General features: G+C 38.0%; 1 protein-coding gene across 1 annotated transcript in view; it reads right to left on the bottom strand.

Annotated features, from left to right (window-relative positions):
- THSD7B (thrombospondin type 1 domain containing 7B) overlaps positions 1–23,365 on the bottom strand; it is a 717,619-nt gene that overhangs the window by 306,876 nt on the left and 387,378 nt on the right. Inside the window, exons 10-11 of the mRNA XM_040971516.1 lie at positions 11,969–12,098; positions 7,426–7,529 (exon numbers count right to left, since the gene is read on the bottom strand). Coding sequence (XP_040827450.1) covers positions 7,426–7,529; positions 11,969–12,098 — 234 coding nt within the window. The remainder of the gene's footprint in view (positions 1–7,425; positions 7,530–11,968; positions 12,099–23,365) is intronic.

Below are 23,365 nucleotides of genomic sequence, written 5' to 3'. Positions count from 1 at the left end.
GAATTTTTAGTTCACAGTGTTTGCTCCTTATTCTGTTGTTATGTGTTTTCTCAACAAAAGTTGTCTGATGAGCTAATGCTAGGTTAGTGTATCTTTCATCTTTTTTTCAGCTAAGATAATGCAACTTGGGAAGAATTCTTTTAAGTCAGAAAGCTGAAATACTCTGATACATAACACAATTAGTTTTTTTAAGTTGTGTAACTTAGATTTTGCTTTGCATATGGATATATCAACTTTTGCATACATCAACTTTTAGAGATTAATAACATGAAGTCTCAGAAATTTGATTGTGTAGAAGTCTGAATTTTGTCTTGCTAAAATGGCAGACATCCACACATGATTGGTCTAATAAAATCTTTCACTTTTGAATGCTATGCATTATTGCTACATTAAGATTTTAAACAGCCCTTTTGCTTAACTTCTTCCTACCGATCTTTAACGCCATACTTTAAAAATAAAATAAAATAAAATAAAGGTAGCCCTGATTTTATTCAGAAGGGAACATTTGCCTGCTTGTTTTATTTATAGAAAAGTATCTTTATTTTAAAGAGTTTCCTCGAATGCAAAGAGAACACAGATTTAAACAAAAGAACTGTGCAAGAAGACTGCCTCTTGCTGTGACCAAAACTAATTAAGAAAGAACAAAAAGATTTGACAGAGATTAGACACCTGCCTCCCTAGGCCTACATAAATACTATTCAATGAAAAAAATGAGAAAAGAATGAATTTGCATCAAAGAAGTCAAGGCTATCAAACAAGACAATTTTTGATCTTCATATCTACTCTGTGCCATAAATGTCAAATCTGTCTGCTGATAGAACTCAGTCACAACTGGCGAATAAGATAATATTGCCCAGAATTAAAACACTGGAAATACATTAAGTCAGTTTAAAACAAAGTCATTGTACACTGCAAAAATAAGGATTCATCGAGAGAAAAGCCCCCTCCAAGTAGTTAGTGTTTCAGCATCTTTTCTCTTTCCTTTCTTTTTTTTTCTGTTCCCTTTCTTCCTTCTTCTCTCTCTCCTCAACTCTTTCTTTAGTTCCTAAGTCAAATTGCTGAAAGGGATGTTTCTTCTAAGTATATTAGAATATTCAAGCTTCTTCCTTTTACACTTTTTATGCATATTAACTACCATTCTTCATTAACTGCAAGGTGCTGAGCAGTCCGTTAAGACAATGGAACCCATAATGGCCGTCTTCCTGGACCTACAGCTGTAATCTACTTAGTACTCATCTACTTTATTTTTGTTTTTCTTCTGTTTGAAATTAGAAGAGTAGGGTCCCAGGATGATTTAAATCCTTGCCTTGCATGTGCCAAGACCCCATGTGGGCACTGGTTTGTGTCTTGGCTGCTAAGCTACTCATCCATCTCCCTGCTTGTGGCTTGGGAAAGCAGTAGAGGATGGCCCCATCCCGTGGGACCCCGCACCTGTGTCAGAAACCCAGAAGAAGCTCCAAGCTGCTGGGTCCTGGGAAAGCTTAGCTCTGGCTGTTGTGGCCACTTGGGAGTGAACCAGCAGATGGAAGATCTTTCTGTTCCTCTGTAAAAATTGCCTTTTCAATAAAAATGGAATAAATCTTTAAAAAATGAAATTTGAATCTTGCAAAAATGAATTGTTCCTCATGAACCAATTAAGCAAGTTATCAACCTAAAAACAAGCCTTTTCTAACAGTTAAAAGTCTTACAAGTTTCTTTTAAATGAAAAAAGATACAAATAGCAGTCAAAATATTTGGCATATATATTGTGATATATATATGTACACATATATGGTGATATATATGTATATATAGTGTATATATGTGTATACAGTGCATATATGTATATGTCACTAAGTAAGTCCAAAAGAACAGCACCGATAGAATCCCAAAGTGAAAGTTGCAGACTCTGCAGGAAGTATGCAGGAAGGACAAGTCTCATCATTGAAGGTTCCTATCAAATCTTAGAGGTGGATATTTCCACACTGATATATTCATAAAGCAAGTGTGTGCAGCTTGAGGCACTTAAGGCTTGCTATGGAGACTCTTTACAAAACCTCACGCTGGAAGCAATGACTATAAGACTAATACATATGGTTTGAGCAGAAACTACACAGATATAAACATACAAACTACACAGATATAAACATACCAAGGTGAAGTTCTCAGCAATTTATCACTGGATGCAAGAGGAAAGCATCCATCATGAGACTTTGTAACCCCAAGCTGGCCTTCCCATGACATCATGGTTTGAGTTCCAAGCTACCCCTGTAACACAAGGAATCCTCAAAGCAGAAATGAACATTTCTCCAGATTGTTAGGGCTTCCATGGGAATAGATGAAACAAGCATGGGCAAACCATTTCAATGGGAAGTCAAACATGATGGTTCAAAATATCCCCATGAATAATATTCCTCAAAGGAATAAAAACAAACAAAAAACTTCATAAAAGAATGCCGTAAAAATAGCATGTTTGTGTATATGTACGTATGTGCATGGAATGAAGGTTGGAAGTCAGAAATCAAAACTGCAGCAGGACCACGTTCCCTCAAAAGATTCTGGTAGAAGATGAGTCCTGCATCATGCAGCTTCCAGTGCAGCTAGCAGCGCCTCGGATTCCAGCTGCTGCACTCCAGGCTTTTCTGCCTCATTCTTTCATATAAGGACATTCATCATTGGATTTAAAAACCGCCTGGAGAATCCAAGGTAATCTCACCTTCAGACTTTTAAATGAATTACATTTAATAAGAACTGTTTTCCAAACAGGGTCACTCACCTGGGTCATAGGAACTACGATACAGACACACCTTTATTGAGTCCAGCTTGTAAATATGCATGGATACCTGACAGAATATACTATCTGTAAGAATTAGCAGAGAAGACAAACAGAAGAAACCTTTCCAGACACTATAAAGTAACTTCATTTTTTTTTTTTTTGAAAAATTTCCCTTTCAGGATCCAACCTGTGCAGTTCTTTATAGTGGATTCACTTACAAAATCACTTAGGACATTAAATAAATCACTGTAGTAACAGATAGTAGGAGTTTGGCATAGCATTGGGTTGCCAGTTGGGACACTGCCAGATTACAGTGCCTGGACTTGAGTTCCAGCTCCAGTTCCCAAGGCACTTCAGACCAGAGTGCAAAATGAGAGACACTTGGTGATGTCTCAAGCAGTTGGTCCCTAACACTCCTTTAGGGGCCAGGGACTGAATTTCCAGGCCCCAATTTTATCCTGAGCTTACTCTGGCTGTGGTGGCATGTCGTGGAATGGGGTGGCATGTGGGGGGATGTGGGGGAGTGAACCAGGGGATGGGAGTCTCTGTTTTGTGTTTCTCCAGTAACACAAACAAATACAACACGAAGCACGGTAATCTTAGAATTATGCCATTGGCATACATGAAATTATTTACTTCATATTAATAAACCAAAAAATTTAAATTATGTTTAAATTACAAGCTAATTAATTTTTAAAACATTCTTAGTGGGCCAGGTGCAATGCCTCAGTGGCTACATTCTCGCCTTGCAAGTGCTAGGATCCCATTTGGGTGCCAGTTTTTGTCCCAGCTGTTCTACTTCCCTCCAGTTTCCTGCTTATGGTCTAGGAAAGCAATAGAAGGTAGCCCCAAAATCTTGGGATGTTGAACCCATGAGGGAGACGAGGAAGAAGCCCTTGGCTGCCGGCTTTGTACTAGCTCATCTCTGGCTGCTGTGGCCACATGGGGATAGAACCAATTGAAGGAAGACCTTTCTCTCTATCTCTCCAATAAAAATAAATAAATCTTTAAAAAATATTCTTAGCAAAGAAACTCATGACATTATGTCCAAAAATTTATATAAAATGGAACTGGTAAATTCATTTTGACGCAAAATTAACTTTGAAATACATGTACAGTTTTTTGTGATATGCTTATTAGGAAAATTTGTTGAAGACACAGAGCACAGAAATATACACAGTAAAACAAAGACCAAGTTCATCTTAATTAAATTACTTCTGGAATGCTGTAGTTTTTGGTGGTGTAGATTTCATTTCTAGAAAAGCACACGTGGGTTCATGAAACCATTGCTCACTGTTATGTTGAAGTCTTCCTACAGACAGCACTCCAAAGGACAAACAACCAAACTCTACTTATCATTTAATTTTTAAAGAACACTTTGCTTCATTAGTTTTGTCTTCATGGTACCATTTTGTGCAAATAGGCTATACTGCAAATACACCTCCCATCTACAACTTTTAAGATCTGCGAACTTGCTTCACTTTTATTTGCAAATCTTTCTTCCAATCCAGCCATTGTCTAGAACTTCTGAGGGCCAATTTCCAGGCCAGATCTGACAAAGAATTTATTACTTTCTTGGTTTATTTTAATATTTTGCTTCTTATACTTAACAGGTTTTCTACTCCTATCCACGCCTGCGCAATCCTTGTCCTAAAAATCCTCTTCACTCCTTCCCTACGGAGGCAGGATGCCCCGGAATAAACTTTTAGACATTTGGTTTTTGCAAACATTCTCTTTCTACTCTAATGTTTGAATGGTAGTTCCATATGCATTCCGTGGCCAAAAAAGTATCATGCTTCAACATTTGGCATATATTATTCTATATCCTTCTGTATTCCAATATTCATATTGAAGTGTCTTAAGATCTTCTTATCCAACTATTCTAGGACGGTAATTTATTCCAATGCATGATTTCACAATGATATGCCTTGATGTCTCTCTCTACTATTTTTGATCTCCTTCAATCCCAAGATTTACAATTTCCTTAGTAGGAAGTTTTCTATTACTTCTTGGATCATACCTCTTCCTTATGTTCTATTTTGTCTTGATTCCATCCTTGGCAATTTGATGGTCAAATCCCAATGCTGATTTTCTACTTTACTGCCTCCAACTCTGATTACCCTTATTCTAGAGCATTTTCCTCAAATATTTAGTAATTCATAATTGTGCTTTTAAAACACTGAAGGACTAATACCTATATTGGCTCACATGCAAATAGTGGATGTGTTGTCTGATGGTCAACACTGCAAGAATAGAAAACATTCAGCTATCTTTTGTATAGTTCAACTCTAAATTTTTGGCAAAAAAAAAAATCATGAAGCAAAAGCTACCCAGTCTCTTGCCTGGGCACAGTATGGGGAAGAGTGACAAAAGCTGAGATGTCAGCCTGTTGAAGATGGTGGAATAATGGGATGGAGCATGTTACTATCCCTTGATCTGCTTTTTCTGACTGATGTGTTTCTGATTGTGATCTAGCCCTTCCTCCCCACTCTATTTTGCCTGATACTCAGAGAGCACAACATTCCTGACTTTGTATTTCCAGAGGATAAACAACCACAAGCTTGTTAAAAAAAAATAAATAAACAGTGGTGGGAAGCTTGACTTTGCAGAGTGAAAGCTCAGCAACTGGGGAGGATTGGGTCATGACTGTTTACTCAGACTTTCAAAAGTGGTTGTTTTTCATCCACCTCCATCAAACACACACACACACACACACACACACACACACACACACACACACACACAGCCTATTAGTTTTCTTTCTGCAGAATGTGCTCTTTTGGACTCTTCCAGGCAGTTTTGTTTTTGTTTAGTCTCCACAAATTTAGCCCTGCCAACACTTGAGCATAATCTTGCTTCACCAGTTGCTTTACCATGCCATCATTTACTTTCCAAATCCATGTTTTGTAACTGAGGTGTCAAATGGTTTGAATTTATTTGGGACTAAGCATACTATGCTCTGCATTTTAAAATGATTTTAAATTTTAAAATGATTTTTCACAGGAGTTACTGACTTTAATTCTGCAATGTCTTTATTATTATTATTATTATTATTATTATTATTATTATTATTATTACTTGCCTTGGTAGTTTGGAGGATTTTTTTTAAATAAAGGTACATTGAATGGGTGTATTAACTTAAGTTTGTAAAAATTAGTGAAACATCCTGATATGCCTGGGTATATGTTTGAAAGTTGTGTGTGGCTTGCCTCTTTGTCTCTCCCTTCCCCCAAAAACAACAAGAAGAGATAGCAAATTTGTAAACAATGAGTTCACTCAATTTCCCCTAAACCTTGATCTTCCCCACCCTGATCAACCATGTAATAATTACAAAAAAAATTACAAATTTCAAATTGTCCACAAACAAAACATCATGAATTCTCTAATGTTGGTGTCTAATTCAGGAAAAATACAAGATTGCTTGCCTACTCTACAGGGGGATCTGTCTAGCTACAATTCCACTTAAATTGAACTTCAAAGCAGAATCCTTTAAGGAAAGGTGGAATAATTTCCCTTTTATGAGATAGAATGCTTTACCATTCTGCAGCAACATCTCTTCAAAACTGGCTAAATGTTTTTTTTAAATGAGAACTGACCATTATGGTAGTCTAGTAATTCCCAGGTCCTATTTAGAATTAAATTGTTCATTGTATAGAGGTGACTTTTTCAAAGGGCTTAATTCCTGTGGCAGATATTGCTGATCTGAATATCTTAAAACAGCTTTGCAAAAGAATATATGTGAAGGTCTTATCATTAAAGATCTCATTATCACAGAAATTTTGTGCTTTGCTAAAATATTTTAAAGAAGTAATTCTAATAATTTCCATAATGTCTCAAGAAAGCTTCATGGCAGTCCTAAACGAAGCTACTTGGCCAATCAAATTCAGCTTTAAGTGTTTTGATATTCAAACGACTGCCCAAGTATGACCTATGCCTCAGATGAAAAACCTAATTCTAAGTGTCTTTTAAAAGAGATTATTAAATTAGTAAAGGGAGTTGGTCCTCAAAGTTCTAACTCTGCTACACACATTCTTTCAGCAAAAGTAGCTTTATTTTAAGAAGAAAACTCATACTATCAAGCTTTGTATCACCAGTGCTTGTATCACGAATTAAAAAGAAAATTCAGAGATTTGTTGATTCTCTAACTGCTTCTTAGAGATTTGCCAAATTTCTAGATTTGTCACACTTCTCAGATGCAGAAGAACACCTCTCCTGACATCCAAAAATGTTAATGTTCCTTTATGTGATCTGTCAAGCAATTGTGCATTAGCAATAGTTAAGATTAGCTAATTCATTCAGTTGTCTTTTCATTTAATATGCTTAATTAGCATGCAAAAAGTGTAACTTACACTGTTGGCTGTTATTCTTGTAATATCCTTTCTCACATGGCTGACATTAAACACGAATTTGGAATATCATCAATGGGTCAGGATGTGATTAGAACCGGTATTTGCATATGCTGAGAACATATTTGTATATATTGCTTCAGTTCTTAGATGCACTAACTTCTGGTCATAAATAAAAGATGACATCTAATGCCAACGAAACTTAAACACTGATAAAAGGAACTGATCCAGTTCAACAATATCTCAAAATATTAACAACACATTATAAACATGACATGATTCAAATTTCCCATAAATAAAACATCTATTTAAACATTCCCTTACCTCTTGTTTGCAATCCTTTTCCACAGGCTTCACTAGTACCTGTTATTCCCTGTCTGACAGATGCTGGCACTAAAATACAAGGGCTCCATTTCTGTGGCTTCCACCTGGGATTACAAACAACAATGAAAGAGAACTTTCACCATGACAAACATACAAAGGAAGCACTTGAAATGAGTGAATTTACAAATCCAAAGAACATAAAGACAGTCAATCTCAACAGACTTGAAATCAATGTGAGAAAATTAGACCCTGGCAAGCAGTGGGAAAGACAACAACCCATTCTGCCCTGATTCATTTCAGCAACAAGAGAGTTACTACACAAAAAAAAGATACAGAGACAAGAAGTGAAAATATAATTCAGCTAACTCAACTGGTCTCCATAATTTGAGTAACTAGAATTGTAACAAAATCACAAAACAACTAAGCAGAAAATGTATCATGTTTGAAGAAATCACATATAACTACAAATAACTGTATATTCAGCCTGCACATGCACACTCATTCAGCACAATTTAAAATAATAGCAATTAAATGGTAAGCAGATTAGCTCTAGTTTTCAGCTAAGATATTAATTCAAATGTCTTTTTAAGGACTTATTTATTTGAAAGGTGGAGTTACAAAAAGGTTGGGGAGAGATGGAGAGAGAGAGTGGACTTTCACCTGCTGATTCAATCCTCAAATGGTTGTAATAGACAGAGCTAGCACAGGCTGAGCCAGGAGTTTGGAACTTCATTTGAGTCAGAATTCTACATGCATGGTAGTATCCTGCATACTTGGGCCATGTTTAGGTGGTTCCCCAGGTGTATTTGCAAGGAGCTGGAGCAGAAGCAAAAAACCCAAGACTAACATGGATGCTCAAATGGGATGCCTACACTGCATGTGGTAACTTAGCTTGCTGTGCACAAACCAGTCCTCAATCAGGTTTCCTAAGTGGAGTTTACACACACATTCTAGACAAAAACAGACAAAATAAATTCTGTTAGCTAGCTGCCTAGATTGAAAACAAAGGAAGGGGTTTCCAAACTCTCCTGTTAAACTTTAAACTTTAGGCCTGGATTTACAGACACTAAATGTTGGAATGTGTACAGGTCAGCATTGGCCAGTTATGAGTACGAAGACTGTGGGAGTGAAGTCTTGGACCTACGGGATGTCCTTTATTGATAGCTCTAGATATGGAATATTGTACCCAGGTTACCTTGCCCCTTACTTACTAATGTAATTTGCTGGAAGATGCTTGAAGTGACATGACAAATAAAGGATGTATTTCAATTCTGTTTTAATTTGAAACATTTGTGCAAATGTCAGTTCAAAGAGGTATCAAGACCCAGAAGATAATGAAAAAAGCCTACGTTAACTTGTTTTACTCCAAATACACCCACAAAAGTTGGAAAGCAAAATCAAGATCGGCATCTCTTAGTGCTTAAAATTCAAGGATGTCTGATTAATAAAGAGTAGGCTATTTTTGGTTTTTGTTTTGCTTTTTATTTGTGAAGCTTAGTCAATGAATCATGAAGTCTTTTTTAGTGTAATGTGTATTTGTATGTTATCTCAAAAACTAAAAGCAGAAGGAAAGAGATGAGAAAGGAGTGTAGGAAAGAGGGGTGGCAGGAGAAGGGGAAGGCAATATTATTACGTTTTTCAAAATTGTATCTACACATTGTATTTATTCTGTTAAAAATGTAACCAAAAATGTAAAAGTCAAAAATAGTAACAAGAAAAGAGAATCATGCTGAGAACTTGGGCTCATTTGAAATAACACATTAAGAGAAATATACGTGATCCAGTTGACATACAGAGCATCAGATTTTTGGGAAATGTGGCAGGAGGTTTGTACTGGAAAAGAGTTTCAATGTGAGTGAATAAATTTCAGTGCAAGAGAACAGCAGGAGGTGATCAAGAAAATGGAATAACCTGCTAGAAAATTGAACGATTTTATCTGATGGTAATAGCCCTGGTTCATAAAAAATGTCTAATAATATTTGATTAGGCCAAATTTTTTACTTGGCTACCTTGACTGAGAGCTCTTTTCCTAGTTTTGCTATTTCAATATTCATCCAAGGCACACATGGATAAATACTGACAATGCTTCCACAATGTCCTTGTGGTTAATAGTGGAAAATGGATAGTCTGGACAGCATCCAGTGTTTACACACTGATCATCAGAAACAATGAGCATAAAGAATGAGAAAATCAATAGCAATTTGGACTTTGTTAATGGTACCCTAAAAATCTGTCTAAAAGGAAGAGCCTTCTTTAGAGAGTGACTTCTATTTTTCTGAAGAAATTAGCATCTGAGTCATACATTTTTAAGACATTGTTTTTTTTTTTCAAGTAACCAAGAGAAAAAAATTAATGTATGTGCTAAAGGAAGTTTATATGTGCTGATAAACCCATAAGCTAGTTTCACAAATCTGAAAAACTCAAAAATGACTGAATTAATCGTAATAAAATTTAAAGCAATACTCTGCACGTAAAGAGCCAAATGTTGAAAGAGCATAGATTTTTGTAACATAGAAATGACTGACATAGTTTTTAAAAGTGATAATAATTAATTTGCCAAGAAGGGCACATATAGGAAAGATAAATAATTTAAATGTTACATTTATTTTCATTTTTAAAAACCTCACCCACTATTGGTAAAAACACAAACTAGTTCAGTCATTATGAAAGAGTATGAACGTCCTCAGAGACCTTAAAACAAATCTACCAAATGATGCAAGCATTCCACTCCTGGAAATTTATCCGAACAAAATGAAATCAGAGTAAGAGAGGACTATTTATACTCCCATGTTCATAGCAGCACAATTCAAAAGAACTAAGGCTTAGAATGTACCCAGATGCCTACCAACTGATGATTATAAAATACTAATCAGCCATTATAAACAAATAAAATCATGGATTTTGCAATTAAATGATTCCAAGTTGAAACCACTATGTCCCCCAAACAGAAATAACATACATTTTCCCTGATCTGTGGTATCTAAATTACAGAGTACAAAAAACGTATACTACACGAGCAAAATTGACATTATGAGGTTTGATTATTTTTATAGTTTGTGATTGTACCCTGGAGAAAGTACTTTTTTTTTCTATTTGATATTTGTTGAATTTCTTACATAATGGTGTGATAAGCCTGTGACTGTGAAGCCAAATAAAATTACATTGCTGCACAAATTAGAAAAAAGATCAAACGGAGCAGGAGCAGTATGGATGAGAAATACCGGCAGGGCTGTGGATTGCATGGGAAGTATTACTACGTTCTTATATCCGTATTATCAAATACATGATTCTTGCTCACTTTCTATTCGTAAGCAAAATTATTTAATAAAAACGTGATCCAAATGCTAAACATTTTTCTAACTCAATGGTTTATGAAAATTGTATTTGTGATGCTAAATTATATCCATAAACAATGTGATAGAAATTATTACTAGTACAATATAAACTTGTACCTAATTTTTGGCAAAGTTTTTAGATTGGGGAAAATAGGACAAACTCAGGATTATAGTGTGTGTGTGTGTGTGTGTGTGTGTGTGTGTGTGTGTGTGTGTGCGCTCATTTATGTATACCAGGGTACTTTAAAACATTTGCCAAAAAAATATACCTTGGAAAAGAAACATTTGTTTCAAAAAATGGTGCTGAAATAAATGGATAGTCACATACAGAAAAATGAAATCAGACAGTTTTCTTTCACTGAATATAAAAAAGTAAGAAAAACTGGATTAAATAACTCAATTAAGATCTGAAATACTTCATATAACAAAACAAAGCAGGAGCCAGCGTGATAGCCTAGTGGCTAAAGTCCTTGCTTTGAACGTGCTGGAATCCCATATGGGCACCAATTCTAATTCCAGCAGCTGCACTTCTCATTCAGCTCCCTGCTTGCAGCCTGGGAAAGCAGTCGAGCATGGCCCAAAGTCTTGGGACCCTGCACCCACATGAGAGACCCAGAAGAGGATCCGAGCTTCTGGCTTCAGTTTGGACCAGCTCCAGCCACTGTGATCACTTGGAGAGTGAATCAGTGGATGGAAGATCTTGCGTTCTGTCTCCTCCTCTCTGTATATCTGACTTTCCGATAAAAATAAATACATTTTTTAATTTACACAAAAAATACACCTTGACAAAAATATATGTAATTTCGAACTCCATGTTCATACCAAATAATCTTATCTTTTAATTCACCATTTCAACAAATATTCTGAAGTAGCCATTTGCCTATGTAGTTATAAAGACCTTCTGTCTCCCAGGGAAAGAACTCATTCTGAATCTTCTTGGAGCATGATCTTAAATGTTCATTCTCTAGCTAACAGAAATCTTGCTACTCACCATGAAACATGCTGTTTTCCTTTCTCTGTTAATTCGATTTTGCACTCTCTACTCTTTTCAAAATATTCAAGGTGAATGGGGGGAAACAGACTTGATAGATTAGACATGGATTCCATATTATGTCCTTCTGCTTTTTACTAACAAATGTATGTCAAGTGAAAGGGAATATACTACTTATACCGAAACCTAATGATAATTTGAAAAAAAATCTATTTACCGATATGTAGGGCACAAAGAGATATCTTCACACTCTCTCTCTTCAAATAAGGTGTCTGGGCATTCTTGGCCTCCATTGGCTGCTTCTTGGATAATAATTCTGTATCGAGACTGCTTTACTGTGGCATTTCCTGAGGCAAAAGAGAAATGTTGACGCAGGTCAAAATCCAGAAAGAAATGGGGACAAAAAAGAGAGAGGTGAAGGAAGTACATGCAGAAGGACAACCTGAGAAATGAGCATAGAAGGAGGGAGCAGCAGGAACAGATGCTGAGCCTCACTCTCACGAGACAGATACCTCACACACTCGGTAATGGCGACTTCATACATACATACACATACAAGCAGAAACTGTCTCTCACTGCCTGTTGTGTTTTAAATGGCTTACAACCTACATTCTTTACGGCATAGTCTAATGGCCACATTTTCCTTTCCTAACCTCCAAACAACAGTTGAAGATCCTCAAGTTTTATTATTAGCAATCTCTTTGCTTCTTGGAGTCTGACCTTTCTCTGTAGGATATCTGAATATTTTAAACTGTTACACATTCATTTGCTTACTTACTCATTTGTTCATTTGCACACTGATTTATTTGAAAGGCAGAAATGCAGAGGAAAAACAAGACTTGTAGAAACAGAGATAGAGAGATTCCAGCCACTGGTTCATTTGCCAAATGTCTGCAGTAACTGTGGCCAGGCCAGGCTGAAGCTAGAAGGCTGAACTCAATTTGTGTCTCCCACACGGATCTCAGGGGCCCAATTATATGCGCCATTATATGCTGCTCTCCTAGAGACTGCATCTGCGTAAAGCCGGAGTCCAGACCCACAGTCAGACGTCTAATCCAGGTGTGCTGGTGCAAGATAGCTCTTTCTTAACCACTGGGACAACAGTCTGTCTCATAGCCCGCTCTGTAAAATACCAGCATTCTGCTATTTATCTATGGATATGTGTTTGTAAAACTACTTTTATCTGAAAATGAATATATATAGCTAATATGCACATCATGGAAATTTAGAGAAGTGATAAAATTAGGAAAGAATAAATTATTGTTGACCTCATGACTTTGTGCAGGAGTAGAAATATCATTAGACAACTCGAGAAAAAGGTCAATTGATGTTCATTTTAATCTGCTGGGGTGCAAAACAAGAACCACATAATAGTTTCAATAGATGTAGAAAAAGCTTTCGACAAAATCCAACACCTCTTCATGCTAAAAACTCTAGCCAAGGTAGGCATAGATGGAAAAATCCACAACATAATCAAAGCAATTTATGAAAAACCCAACGCCAGTATCATACTGAACGGAGAAAAGCTAGAACCCTTCCCACTGAGATCTGGAACAAGACAAGGATGCCCGCTATCACCACTGCTATTCAACATAGTCCTAGAGGTACTTGCAGAGGCCATAAGACAAGAAAAAGAAATCAAAGGCATACGAATAGGAAACGAAGAAGTCAAGCTTTCACTATATGCAGATGACATAATCCTATACATAGAAAAACCAGGAGACTCAATACAGAAACTACTAGAACTTATACGAGAGTTTGGCAGAGTGGCAGGGTACAAAATTAATGAATGAAAATCAACAGCCATAGTGTACGCAAATAACACCAAGATGGAAGAAGATCTAACCAACAGGATACCATTCAAAACAACAGAGAGAAGTATTGAAGTATCTGGGAATAAATCTAACCAAAAGTGTAGGAGACCTATTCGAAGAAAACTACAAACTATTCAAAAAGGAAATTGAACAAGACCTCAAAAGATGGAATAACATCCCATGCTCCTGGATAGGCAAAATCAATATCATTAAAATGTCTATACTACCACAAGCAATATACATTTTCAATGCAATTCCAATCAAATTGCCCAAAACATTCTTCACGGAACTGGATACAATGATTCAAAAGTTCATCTGGAAGCACAAAAAACCACGAATAGCTAGAACCATCCTGAAGAATAAGAAGTTAGCAGGGGGAAGCACAATCCCGGACCTCTGGACATACTATAGAGCAGTGGTTATCAAAACAGCCTGGTACTGGCACAAAGACAGAGAGAGGAAGATCAATGGAATAGAATAGAAGCACCAAAAGGGAACCCACACAGATACAGCCAATTAATCTTTGACAAAAAGACCAATGAAAACTCAAGCAAGTGGGAAGGCCTCTTTAGTAAATGTTGTTGGGACAACTGGCTGATAGCCTGTAGAAATAAAAAGATAGACCCACATCTATCACCATACACTAAGATCCAATCTACATGGATAAAAGACCTAAACCTACATCCAGAAACCTTCAAACTCTTGCAAGAAAATGTAGGAAATACCCTGCAAGACCTAGGAGTAGGTCCGACTTTCTAAGAAGGACACCAAAAGCAATAGCAGTTGAGAACAGAATAAACAAATGGGACCTCATCAAACTAAGAAGCTTCTGTACAGCAAGGGAAACAATCAACAAAGTAAAAAAGCAACCCACAGAGTGGGAGAAGATCTTTGCACACGATATAGGCGATAGGGGGCTAATTTCCAGGATATACAAAGAACTTCAAAACAACCAAAAAAACCAAAACAAACAAGCCACTCAAGAAATGGGCACGGGAAATGGGCAAACATTTCACAAAGGAACAAATCCAAATGGCAAACAAACATATGAAAAAATGTTCCAGCTCCCTAGCAATAAGGGAAATCCAAATTAAGACATCGATGAGGTACCACCTAACACCAGTAAGATTGGCCCACATAAACAAGAACACCAACGACACTTACTGGCGAGGATGCGGGGAAAAGGGAACCCTACTCCACTGCTGGTGGAGCTGCAAATTGGTACAGCCTTTATGGAAATCAGTCTGGAGAACACTCAAACAACTCAAAATCTGCATACCATATGACCCAGCAATAGCACTCCTAGGAATATATCCAAAACACCTGTTTCACGACAAACCAACATGCATCCCTATGTTCATAGCAGCACAATCAGTAATTGCAAAAACATGGAAGCAACCGAAATGCCCATCAGCAGAAGATTGGATAAGAAAACTTTGGTTCATCTACTCCATGGAATACTACTCAGCTATTAAAAAAAAACAAAATGTAGTTCTTTGTGGCTAAATGGGCCCAACTGGAAACTATAATGCTAAGGGAAATGAGTGAATCCCAAAAGGTTAGATACCACATGTTTGCCTTGATTTAACCTGTAATTTTTGTTTGGTTGTTTGTTATTTTTTGAACCTGTCATTGATACTGTCTCAACCCAGATGTTTCGAAGAATGGAACTTGCATTATTTTTAACATATTGTTTACCCAATACTATGTCAATTAATTCCATAATGTTGTATATTGATGCTGAGGTTTTGTTGGGGCTTTTAACTGACCGGAACTTTACTCTGTTAGCTCTATCTTCAGACCAGAGAAGGTCTCCCCAAGAGGCCACTGAACTTATCTGGACAATAAGACGCTGGACTTTATGCTAGGTATATGCTTGCAATGAAGGAATCTCAACTGAACTTGAACTGTGGTTATGCAGCAAGGTGGAGGAATCCACCATGGGGGGAGGGGTATGGGAGGGGTGGGGAGAATCCCCAGTGCCTATAAAACTGTATCACATAATACAATGTTAATAACAATAAAAAAAATCTCCTGGGGTACTCATTTCAAATTTTAAACAATTTCTGAATCAAAATAATAATAAAAATCTGTTACTATACCCTTCAGAAACTATTTTATTTATTGTATACAAGATACTGTGTACAAGTTTACCTATATATCATTTGATGTTATGATACAGTTAAAAAATTATGGATTTGTGACTATTGTTGAAGGTCTATACAACTGTGACAATACAGGAGCAAATGGGGGTTGGGGTTAGAACGGGTGGTAAATTAATAGGGTAGATGGAAGTGGAAATGCCCGAGCCTAGGGAATTGTATAATGAAAAATGAAAATTTTAAAAAGATATACTGTTAATTTATTATGCAGAATAAAAATTCTAACCTACAGAATTAAGCAGGAAGGCAGCAGATGCATCCACAATTAGTTACAACATAGTGGAGTGTGAACATTGTTAGACAGTGATACAATATTGGGTACAGAAGAATGAGCAACCATTTCTTTTTTCTCCGGAAACCACAGATAGCTCATGTATGAGGAAAATTTCATTTTGGGTCTTGAAGATAGCATATTAGATACTAGAGAATGTTTATGTGGAAGCTATTTCAGCACACTCAGAGTAGAAATTTGAGGAAAGGTACTGAGGCACAAGAGCATGAGGAATGAACAGAGAAGACATCCAAGTAAGTGCTGCATGGCAGCCAAGGGAAACGCTGGAGAAGGAAAAGAAAAAACAAAAAACAAAGCTTACAGGGAATGAGAAGTGGGCAAAGTACCAGACAAAATTGAACTAACTGGTAAATTTTTATATGAAAGTTATTGGATCTATCTACAGTAAGAGATTAATTTCTAGAGAGCCAATGAGCCAAATAAGAAAAATGAGCATGTATTTAATTCATACAGGTATGTATGTTTAACCATTAATTAACACAAGAAGGTTTACCATAAAAAGTAACTGAGCCACAACCCAAGCTCTCCTATTTCCTGTATTCCTCCTCTGAGTGACATGTTGAACTGTTTGTTTTCTGTGTTTACTTATTTGAGGTTACCTCCTAATAAATAATATGTGTTATTATTTCTTGATTTGTGAACCTTATGTACTACCTATTGGTGTTTTTTTATGATCAATAAACATTTATTATATCACTTGCCAAGTTTTTGTATTTGCATGGCTATTTTGACGCCTCTACTGACTACCTGAAGCCTTTATAAACAAGCATGGTTTTCAGCATGTAGCCCTCGCTCCTGCCCCTCATCACATGAGCCACTCTGACTCTTTAGAGTCCTGAGTAGGGTTTCTTCCACTGTTGCTTCCCAAATTCATCCTGGTTCCTGATGCCGTGTTACCACCTTCTCCACTCTTTACTCTTGTCCATTAATATTGGCTTTCCATAAATGACACTAGACATCACAGACTGATGGTGCTCTTCTTTCATTAATGACAGCCAATCAATGCTTTCAACTTCCTCCTCTGTCAATTTACATGAATTCTCAAGAAACAAGAGACTATCACATATGCATAGATCATAACCTTGGATTAAAAGTGAAGGAAATGAGACTGGCCTTGTAGCAGAGTAAGTTAATTCACTGCGTGAAGCACTGGCATCCTATATGGGAACTGGTTCCATTCTTGATTACTTCACTTCCAATTCAATTCCCTGCATTTGGCCTGAGAAAGCAGCTCTAGACTGATCCTTGTGCCCCTGCACTCATGTGGGAGACTCAGCAGCTCCTGGCTTCAGATTAGCTCATCTCCATCTATTGTGGCCAACAGGAGAGTGACCAATGGATGGAAGATCTCAGTCTCCTCTCTCTTTTCTTCTCTCTTTATTCCATTTTCTTGAAACATTGGTTTATTTTATTTGAAAGGCAGATTAAAGTGAAGGAGATGCACAGAATCTCTTCCATTCGCCCCCCAGAATCTCTTTGTGTGCCTTTCACCTGTTCTGCACTCGGAACACACAGCATTGAAGATCCACGTCAGAGGACAGTTTTCCCTTTTTTTTTTTTTAAGTTTAGGTTTGGTCAACAAGGGAATGAAACATACACTGAAAAGAGGAAAAAAAAAGAGTGGAGAAAGAGGTCAGGGTATTTATGCCACTAAATTACCTCCTCTGGATCTCTTGACATCAGCTCCCTAGCTCTAACAGAAGTTGCAGTTGTTATAGCCTGGTACCTGCCCACAGCTCTGTATTTCAGTTTCGGCTAACTACACTTTTCACTACCCATTTTTAAATAATAAATTAATCTTATTTTTGATGGCATTTATAGAGTTGAGAGGGATGCATACCCACTTGGACCAACAATGAAGTTGGTGACGTTCAAGGAATGGGAGAAGTGGATGAGACAAATTCACTCCAATTTCTTCTGTTTTTCTGGCATATAGGGAAAGTGGAGAGACAGAGAGGGCTGTTCCACACAACCTAATCACATCAGTACTCAGATCAGGGACAGCAATCTGATGTCACCCCAGGATCCCCAATATGTAGCATGTTTCAAGGATGCTCCTTAAGTGGTTTTGATAGCTCTGACATGCTGTTAATTTCATTGCTCCAAGGTTGAAAATTCTTCCAAGGTCTACTGGCTGATATAGCCTACCTTATTGTCTCCATTCACCCAAATATTTGTCTGGAAGGGATGTCTAATTTGTTCTGCACTTCATGGTAGAGATGTCCTCTTGTAGGACTCAATGAACTGGTTCTCATGTTAAGCATGAACATCTACATAGACCTCAGCAACTGTGCAGACCCAGGTATGACACATGCACTCCACAGTTAGACCACAGATCCTGTGATTCTCCCCAAGATTGGATTTCTGAGTCTAGTGGTTCAGTAGGGGGGATTTCCAAAGAAAACTCATCTGAAGTGATGCCAGACCTGACTTTTATGTGTGCTTGCCAGTACAGGGTCTGACTCAGTGGATCACCCAAATCAGCCTATGCATACACTGGAAGCTGCAATTCCTGGGTCTGTTCTCCCTCCAGCCACATCTATTATGTAAACAAATGGATGCTTCAGCCTAATCTAATCCCACCCATGACACACTCAGCTCTCATGTATACCAGTGGGAACTACAAGCTAATCAGAGGGACATCCCTAATAACCCCCACTAGACCGATCTTGCAGCCCTGGTTCCTGTGCTTGCCAGTATGTGTAGCAGACTGGACCATTCGGTCCCACATTCTATTCTATTCAGCCCTTGTATACTCAATGGGTGTTGGAGCCTAGTTCAACTCAACTGATACCACTGTCCAGGCCACATTCATGCTGGTGGGTGTCACTGCTTTTCTAGCCAGTCCTTCCCCCATCCTAGGTTCTCATGCTGACTTGCGGGAGCTATAGTCCATAAGAGATGTGCACACCATCGTTTTCCTACCGGGCTCACTCCCAGTCCCAGATCCCAGATCCCAGGGCTCACTCCCAGTCCCAGATCCTGCACTTTCTAGCTGGTTCTAAGTCTAGTCTGAAAGGATTTGCCCCAAATCCCAGCTGATGCACTGCAAAGTCCAGCCAGGCTTCACTTACTCTGGCTCATGCATGGATGGATATGGTTACTTAGTCCAGGTTGGCTCTTCCCCTATTCCAGCTCACATGCAGGCCAATGGATGTTATATCCCTGCCTAACCTAGTCTGCCCCCAGTCCCAGCTCTCACACTCACCACAGGGAGTAGGGGTCTAGAAAAGGGCAACCCACACAGCTCCCCTGCTGGGCTCACCCCCCATCATGGATCTTATATGTGCTGGTGGGAGCTGCAGCCCAGACTGGCATGGCTCACCTCATATCAGCATCCACCAGCGTATGCTGCAGCCTGGCTCAGCCTGGCCTGTCCCCAGTTCCAGCTCATGCTTTTGGGTGCTATAGCCTAGCCCAGCCCAGCCAGTCCCCAATCCTAGCACTAATGTGAACCAGCTGGCTTTGTGGCCCAATCAAGCATATCCTGCATCCCTTCCTACGAGTGGGCATTAAGAATTGGCCCAGCCACCCCCAGACCTGACCCACATGTATGCCAAAAATGAAGAAATAAGTACACAAACAGTACTTGCAGGTGATTTACAGCAAGGCAAACTCTTGTACATCATACTGAATAAATCAAAACTGAAAAAAAAAAGAAAAATAAATAAAAATGTCTTTATCTCATATTGAAGGAGAAACTCTAAAGGCAAAACAGTCCTCCAACATGGTCCCATGCTTCACTTTTATACTCACACATGCTCTTGTGTTTTCTCTCTCTCTCTCTCTCTCACACACACACACACACGCACACAAACTATTCTCTTATGGTATAACAGCCGGCTGAACAATCTAAGTTTAAGAAAAATTGTACTCATTTGTGACCTTCATATGCTCAGATGGAGATTGAGAAGGATGGACTCTGTGGTTTTTTTTTTTAAAGACATTTGAATAAAGATAAGATTTTACAGTAGGAAAAATGATTGCCACTACACAGAAAGAAACATATATCTGTCTTTGCAAAGAGAGAATTTAAGGGACGATCTTGAGATAGGGAAATAGAATGTGTAAGAGATAGTGACTATGAGATTGTGTGTTATATGCACTTCAAAGGACATTTAACTTCCCTATAATGTAAACACATCAAATGATGGTAGAATCTGGTAGAATTTTTATCTGCTTTGATTTAAACGTGAAGTGGCACATGTGAGGGCACGTGGGGGCAGTGTGTACACACAGAATATGCATACTATTTCACCTCTGTTTTGATGCAAGCATGAAGGTAGCAGATTTTTTGCTAAGGTGATTGACAATAATTACAGAAATTCAAAGAGCAACCAGTCACAGAGCTGTATTCCTGAGGCAACCCTCTCCTGCCCCATATTAGAAGTTTGAGATCAGACAGGAGAGGAGGAGCAAAAGGTCAAGTGGAGACTCAGGATACCCCAGAAGCCTCTTTTACCCACTGGATAAATGAGAAGAAATTATTTTTAGAAAGCGGGTTGGAAAAAGGGGAGAACACATTAGGTTTACATCTATGTAAAGCATGCTAAAACCTTCCAGGAATCATTCATTTATGTGGCAGTCCCTTCAGAATATTTTGTATATGCTAGCTTACTTTATTATTATAACATCTTAAAATACTGGCGTTATTGTTCCCATTTTACAGGTAATAAAAGGAGGAATGAAAGAAGTCAATAATTCATCCATGGTCATCCAGTCTGGATAACAACTGTGGCAAACGTACATTAAAGTCAAATGGCTTTGCACTGCACTGAGAAAAGGCGATTTTCATGGGAGAAGTATGCAGCATCATTCCTCTGTGATTCCAGAGGGTCCCTCTTCCTTTCTAAACAGCCTACGGAGAACATCCTTTTGCATTCCTTCAGAATCAGCAAAGTCACACTGTTTGTAATGCTTTATAAATGATGCCTCTGATCTCATTGGGCCTATGAAAATTAACAACAAACAAACATGCTTGTTGGCAAACATAGAGAATTGTTAACACGTAATTATGATTAATAAACTAGTTTAAATGCAGCTTTTGTTTATGCATATTTTGTCATCCCTAAGTCACCAGGCATAATTAAACTTAAGTTATTAACTACAGTTAGAAGGAGTACCATTTAGAAAGACAGCAATTTAAAGATCAAGAATCATACTTAATGCAGGAAATAGATGAGGTAGGTTACAAAACTTGTGCCATGTTTATGGATATTTTTTGTGAAAAAAATATTTATCATTCCTAGCAAGATTGTAGTGGGTTAGTACACCACTTGCTACACTGTCATATAACATCAGGGCATCAGTTCAAGTCCCATCTGCTAGGGTTCCAACTGTTCTTCCTATCAAATCTGTGTGTGTGTGTGTGTGTGTGTGTGTGTGTTTGTGTATATATGATTTTCTTACTCTGCCTTCCCCTCTCTTTATGTTATCCTGCCTTTCAGATACATGAATACACCTTTTAAAAAGTGGTTTTGAAAGAAGATGATAGCAAAAATGAAGAAACATGTACACAAAATACTTGCCAGTGATTTACCACAAGGTAAACTCTTGCACATCATACTGTATTGCAGCATCATGAGTGTCGACACTAATCCAAGTGTTGTTCAACCATGATTTGAAATAATGAACTGAACTCCCCAAGTTTCAAATTGAGCCAGCTGTGAGAATTGGGAAAAGGCAAATGTGTCGTAGCATAACAGTGAACACAGGGCAGACTGACAGACAGGGAAGGAGATAGACACAAAACCAGAAAGGGACCCCAAGCGAAGCAAGTGAATGACGCCAGGTTATAGCTAAGCAATGTGCGGAAGTATTCCAAATCCAATCTGCAGAATACCCACCAGAAGATCACCCGTTTCTTTCAGTGGTCCCTCATGTTGCTGGTATCAATACTCCTCAGTATTGTCACTCTTCCAATTTTTGGTACTTGGAATTATTCTTCCTTCAACCTCCCTACTCATCCATGCAATTAAACAAAATTAGGAATCTGCTGGAGACTCTTTGGGAACTGATCTTAGAGCAAAAGGACACCTTAGGTGTTTAAGATTTGTAACACAGCAACATCTGTACATTTAATACTTCCTGTTTTGTGTCACAACTCTAGTAGCTATTAGCCTTCAAGCAATTCCTTTAACTTTTCAAAGCATCAACTACTTTGAATAAAAACAATCGATCTATCAGTTTCCTGTTGTTATAAATGCTGTCCAGATTACAAGATATATAATCCTTTTAAAACACATACTTTTTACCAAGTTCAGGGATATTGCTCTAATGTAATTGAGTACATGTAAAAGAGAAAGGGAGAGGCCAGAATTAAATAGAAGAAATGCTGTAATAATTGTCATCCCAGTTTAACAACAACAACAACAAACTGGCAAAAGAGTCTTCCATCCAGAGCCAGTGTTCTGTGCTTGTAGGAGTAGACCCTATTTTACAACCATCAAGTACGCGCAATTTCTCATCATTCCCATAGTATTGAAGAGGAATAGAATGGCAAAATTAACTGATGGCTCAAGAAAGTCCTACTAAAGTCACTCAGCTTTATGAAAAATATATATATACGGTTACCAAAACAAAGACTGTTACCCATTGGCAAATAAAAGAAACAAGTGTAGGGACCAATGCTGAGGTACACTAAGCTAAGCCTTTACCTGCAGTACCACCACCCCATATGGGTGCAGGTTGACATCCTGGCTGCTCCACTCCCACTCCAGCTCCCTGTTTAATGCCTCAGAAAGCAGGGGAGGCATCTCAAGCGCTTGGGTCCCTGTGCCCACATGAGAGACCCAGCAGAAGCTCAAGGATTTTGGCTTCAGACCAAATTAACCCCACTACAGGCATTTGAAGAACGACAGAGTGGATGGAAGACCACTTTCTGTCTCTCCTTTTCTCTGTATCTGTGCTTTTGTATCTTTCTTTTTAAAATAAGATTTATAATTTTATTTGAAAGCCAGATTTATAATCAGAGAGACAGACAGAGAGAATTTATTTTTAATCTATTCTCCCACATTGCTCAGGGGCCTAAGGACTTCGGTTATGCTCTGCTACTTTCCCAAGCAATAAACAGAGAGATAAATTAGAAGTGGCGCAGCCAGGACAAAAGCCAAGTGCTGCCTATGGGAAACCAGCACCACAGGCTGAAGGCTAATCTGCTAAAACACCAGCTCAGCTCATAACTCTACCTTTCAAATAAAAAAAGATCATAAATACCTCTTCCTTAACGAAGTTCATTTTTTTTTCTCAGTGTATTATAGAGCTGCATTTAAAACATGTGGAAAAGGTAGATTGTACTGCTCTTCTTAAAAGTATTATTCAATGTAATTATTGGGCTTGTCTAATGC

This window comes from Ochotona curzoniae, unplaced genomic scaffold, assembly GCF_017591425.1.
Source record: "Ochotona curzoniae isolate NIBS_2020 unplaced genomic scaffold, NIBS_Ocur_1.0 contig_2210, whole genome shotgun sequence".
In the NCBI taxonomy this organism is placed as follows: domain Eukaryota; kingdom Metazoa; phylum Chordata; class Mammalia; order Lagomorpha; family Ochotonidae; genus Ochotona; species Ochotona curzoniae.
Note: the sequence above shows the minus strand (reverse complement) of the source record. Positions and strands in the feature narration are given on the sequence as shown.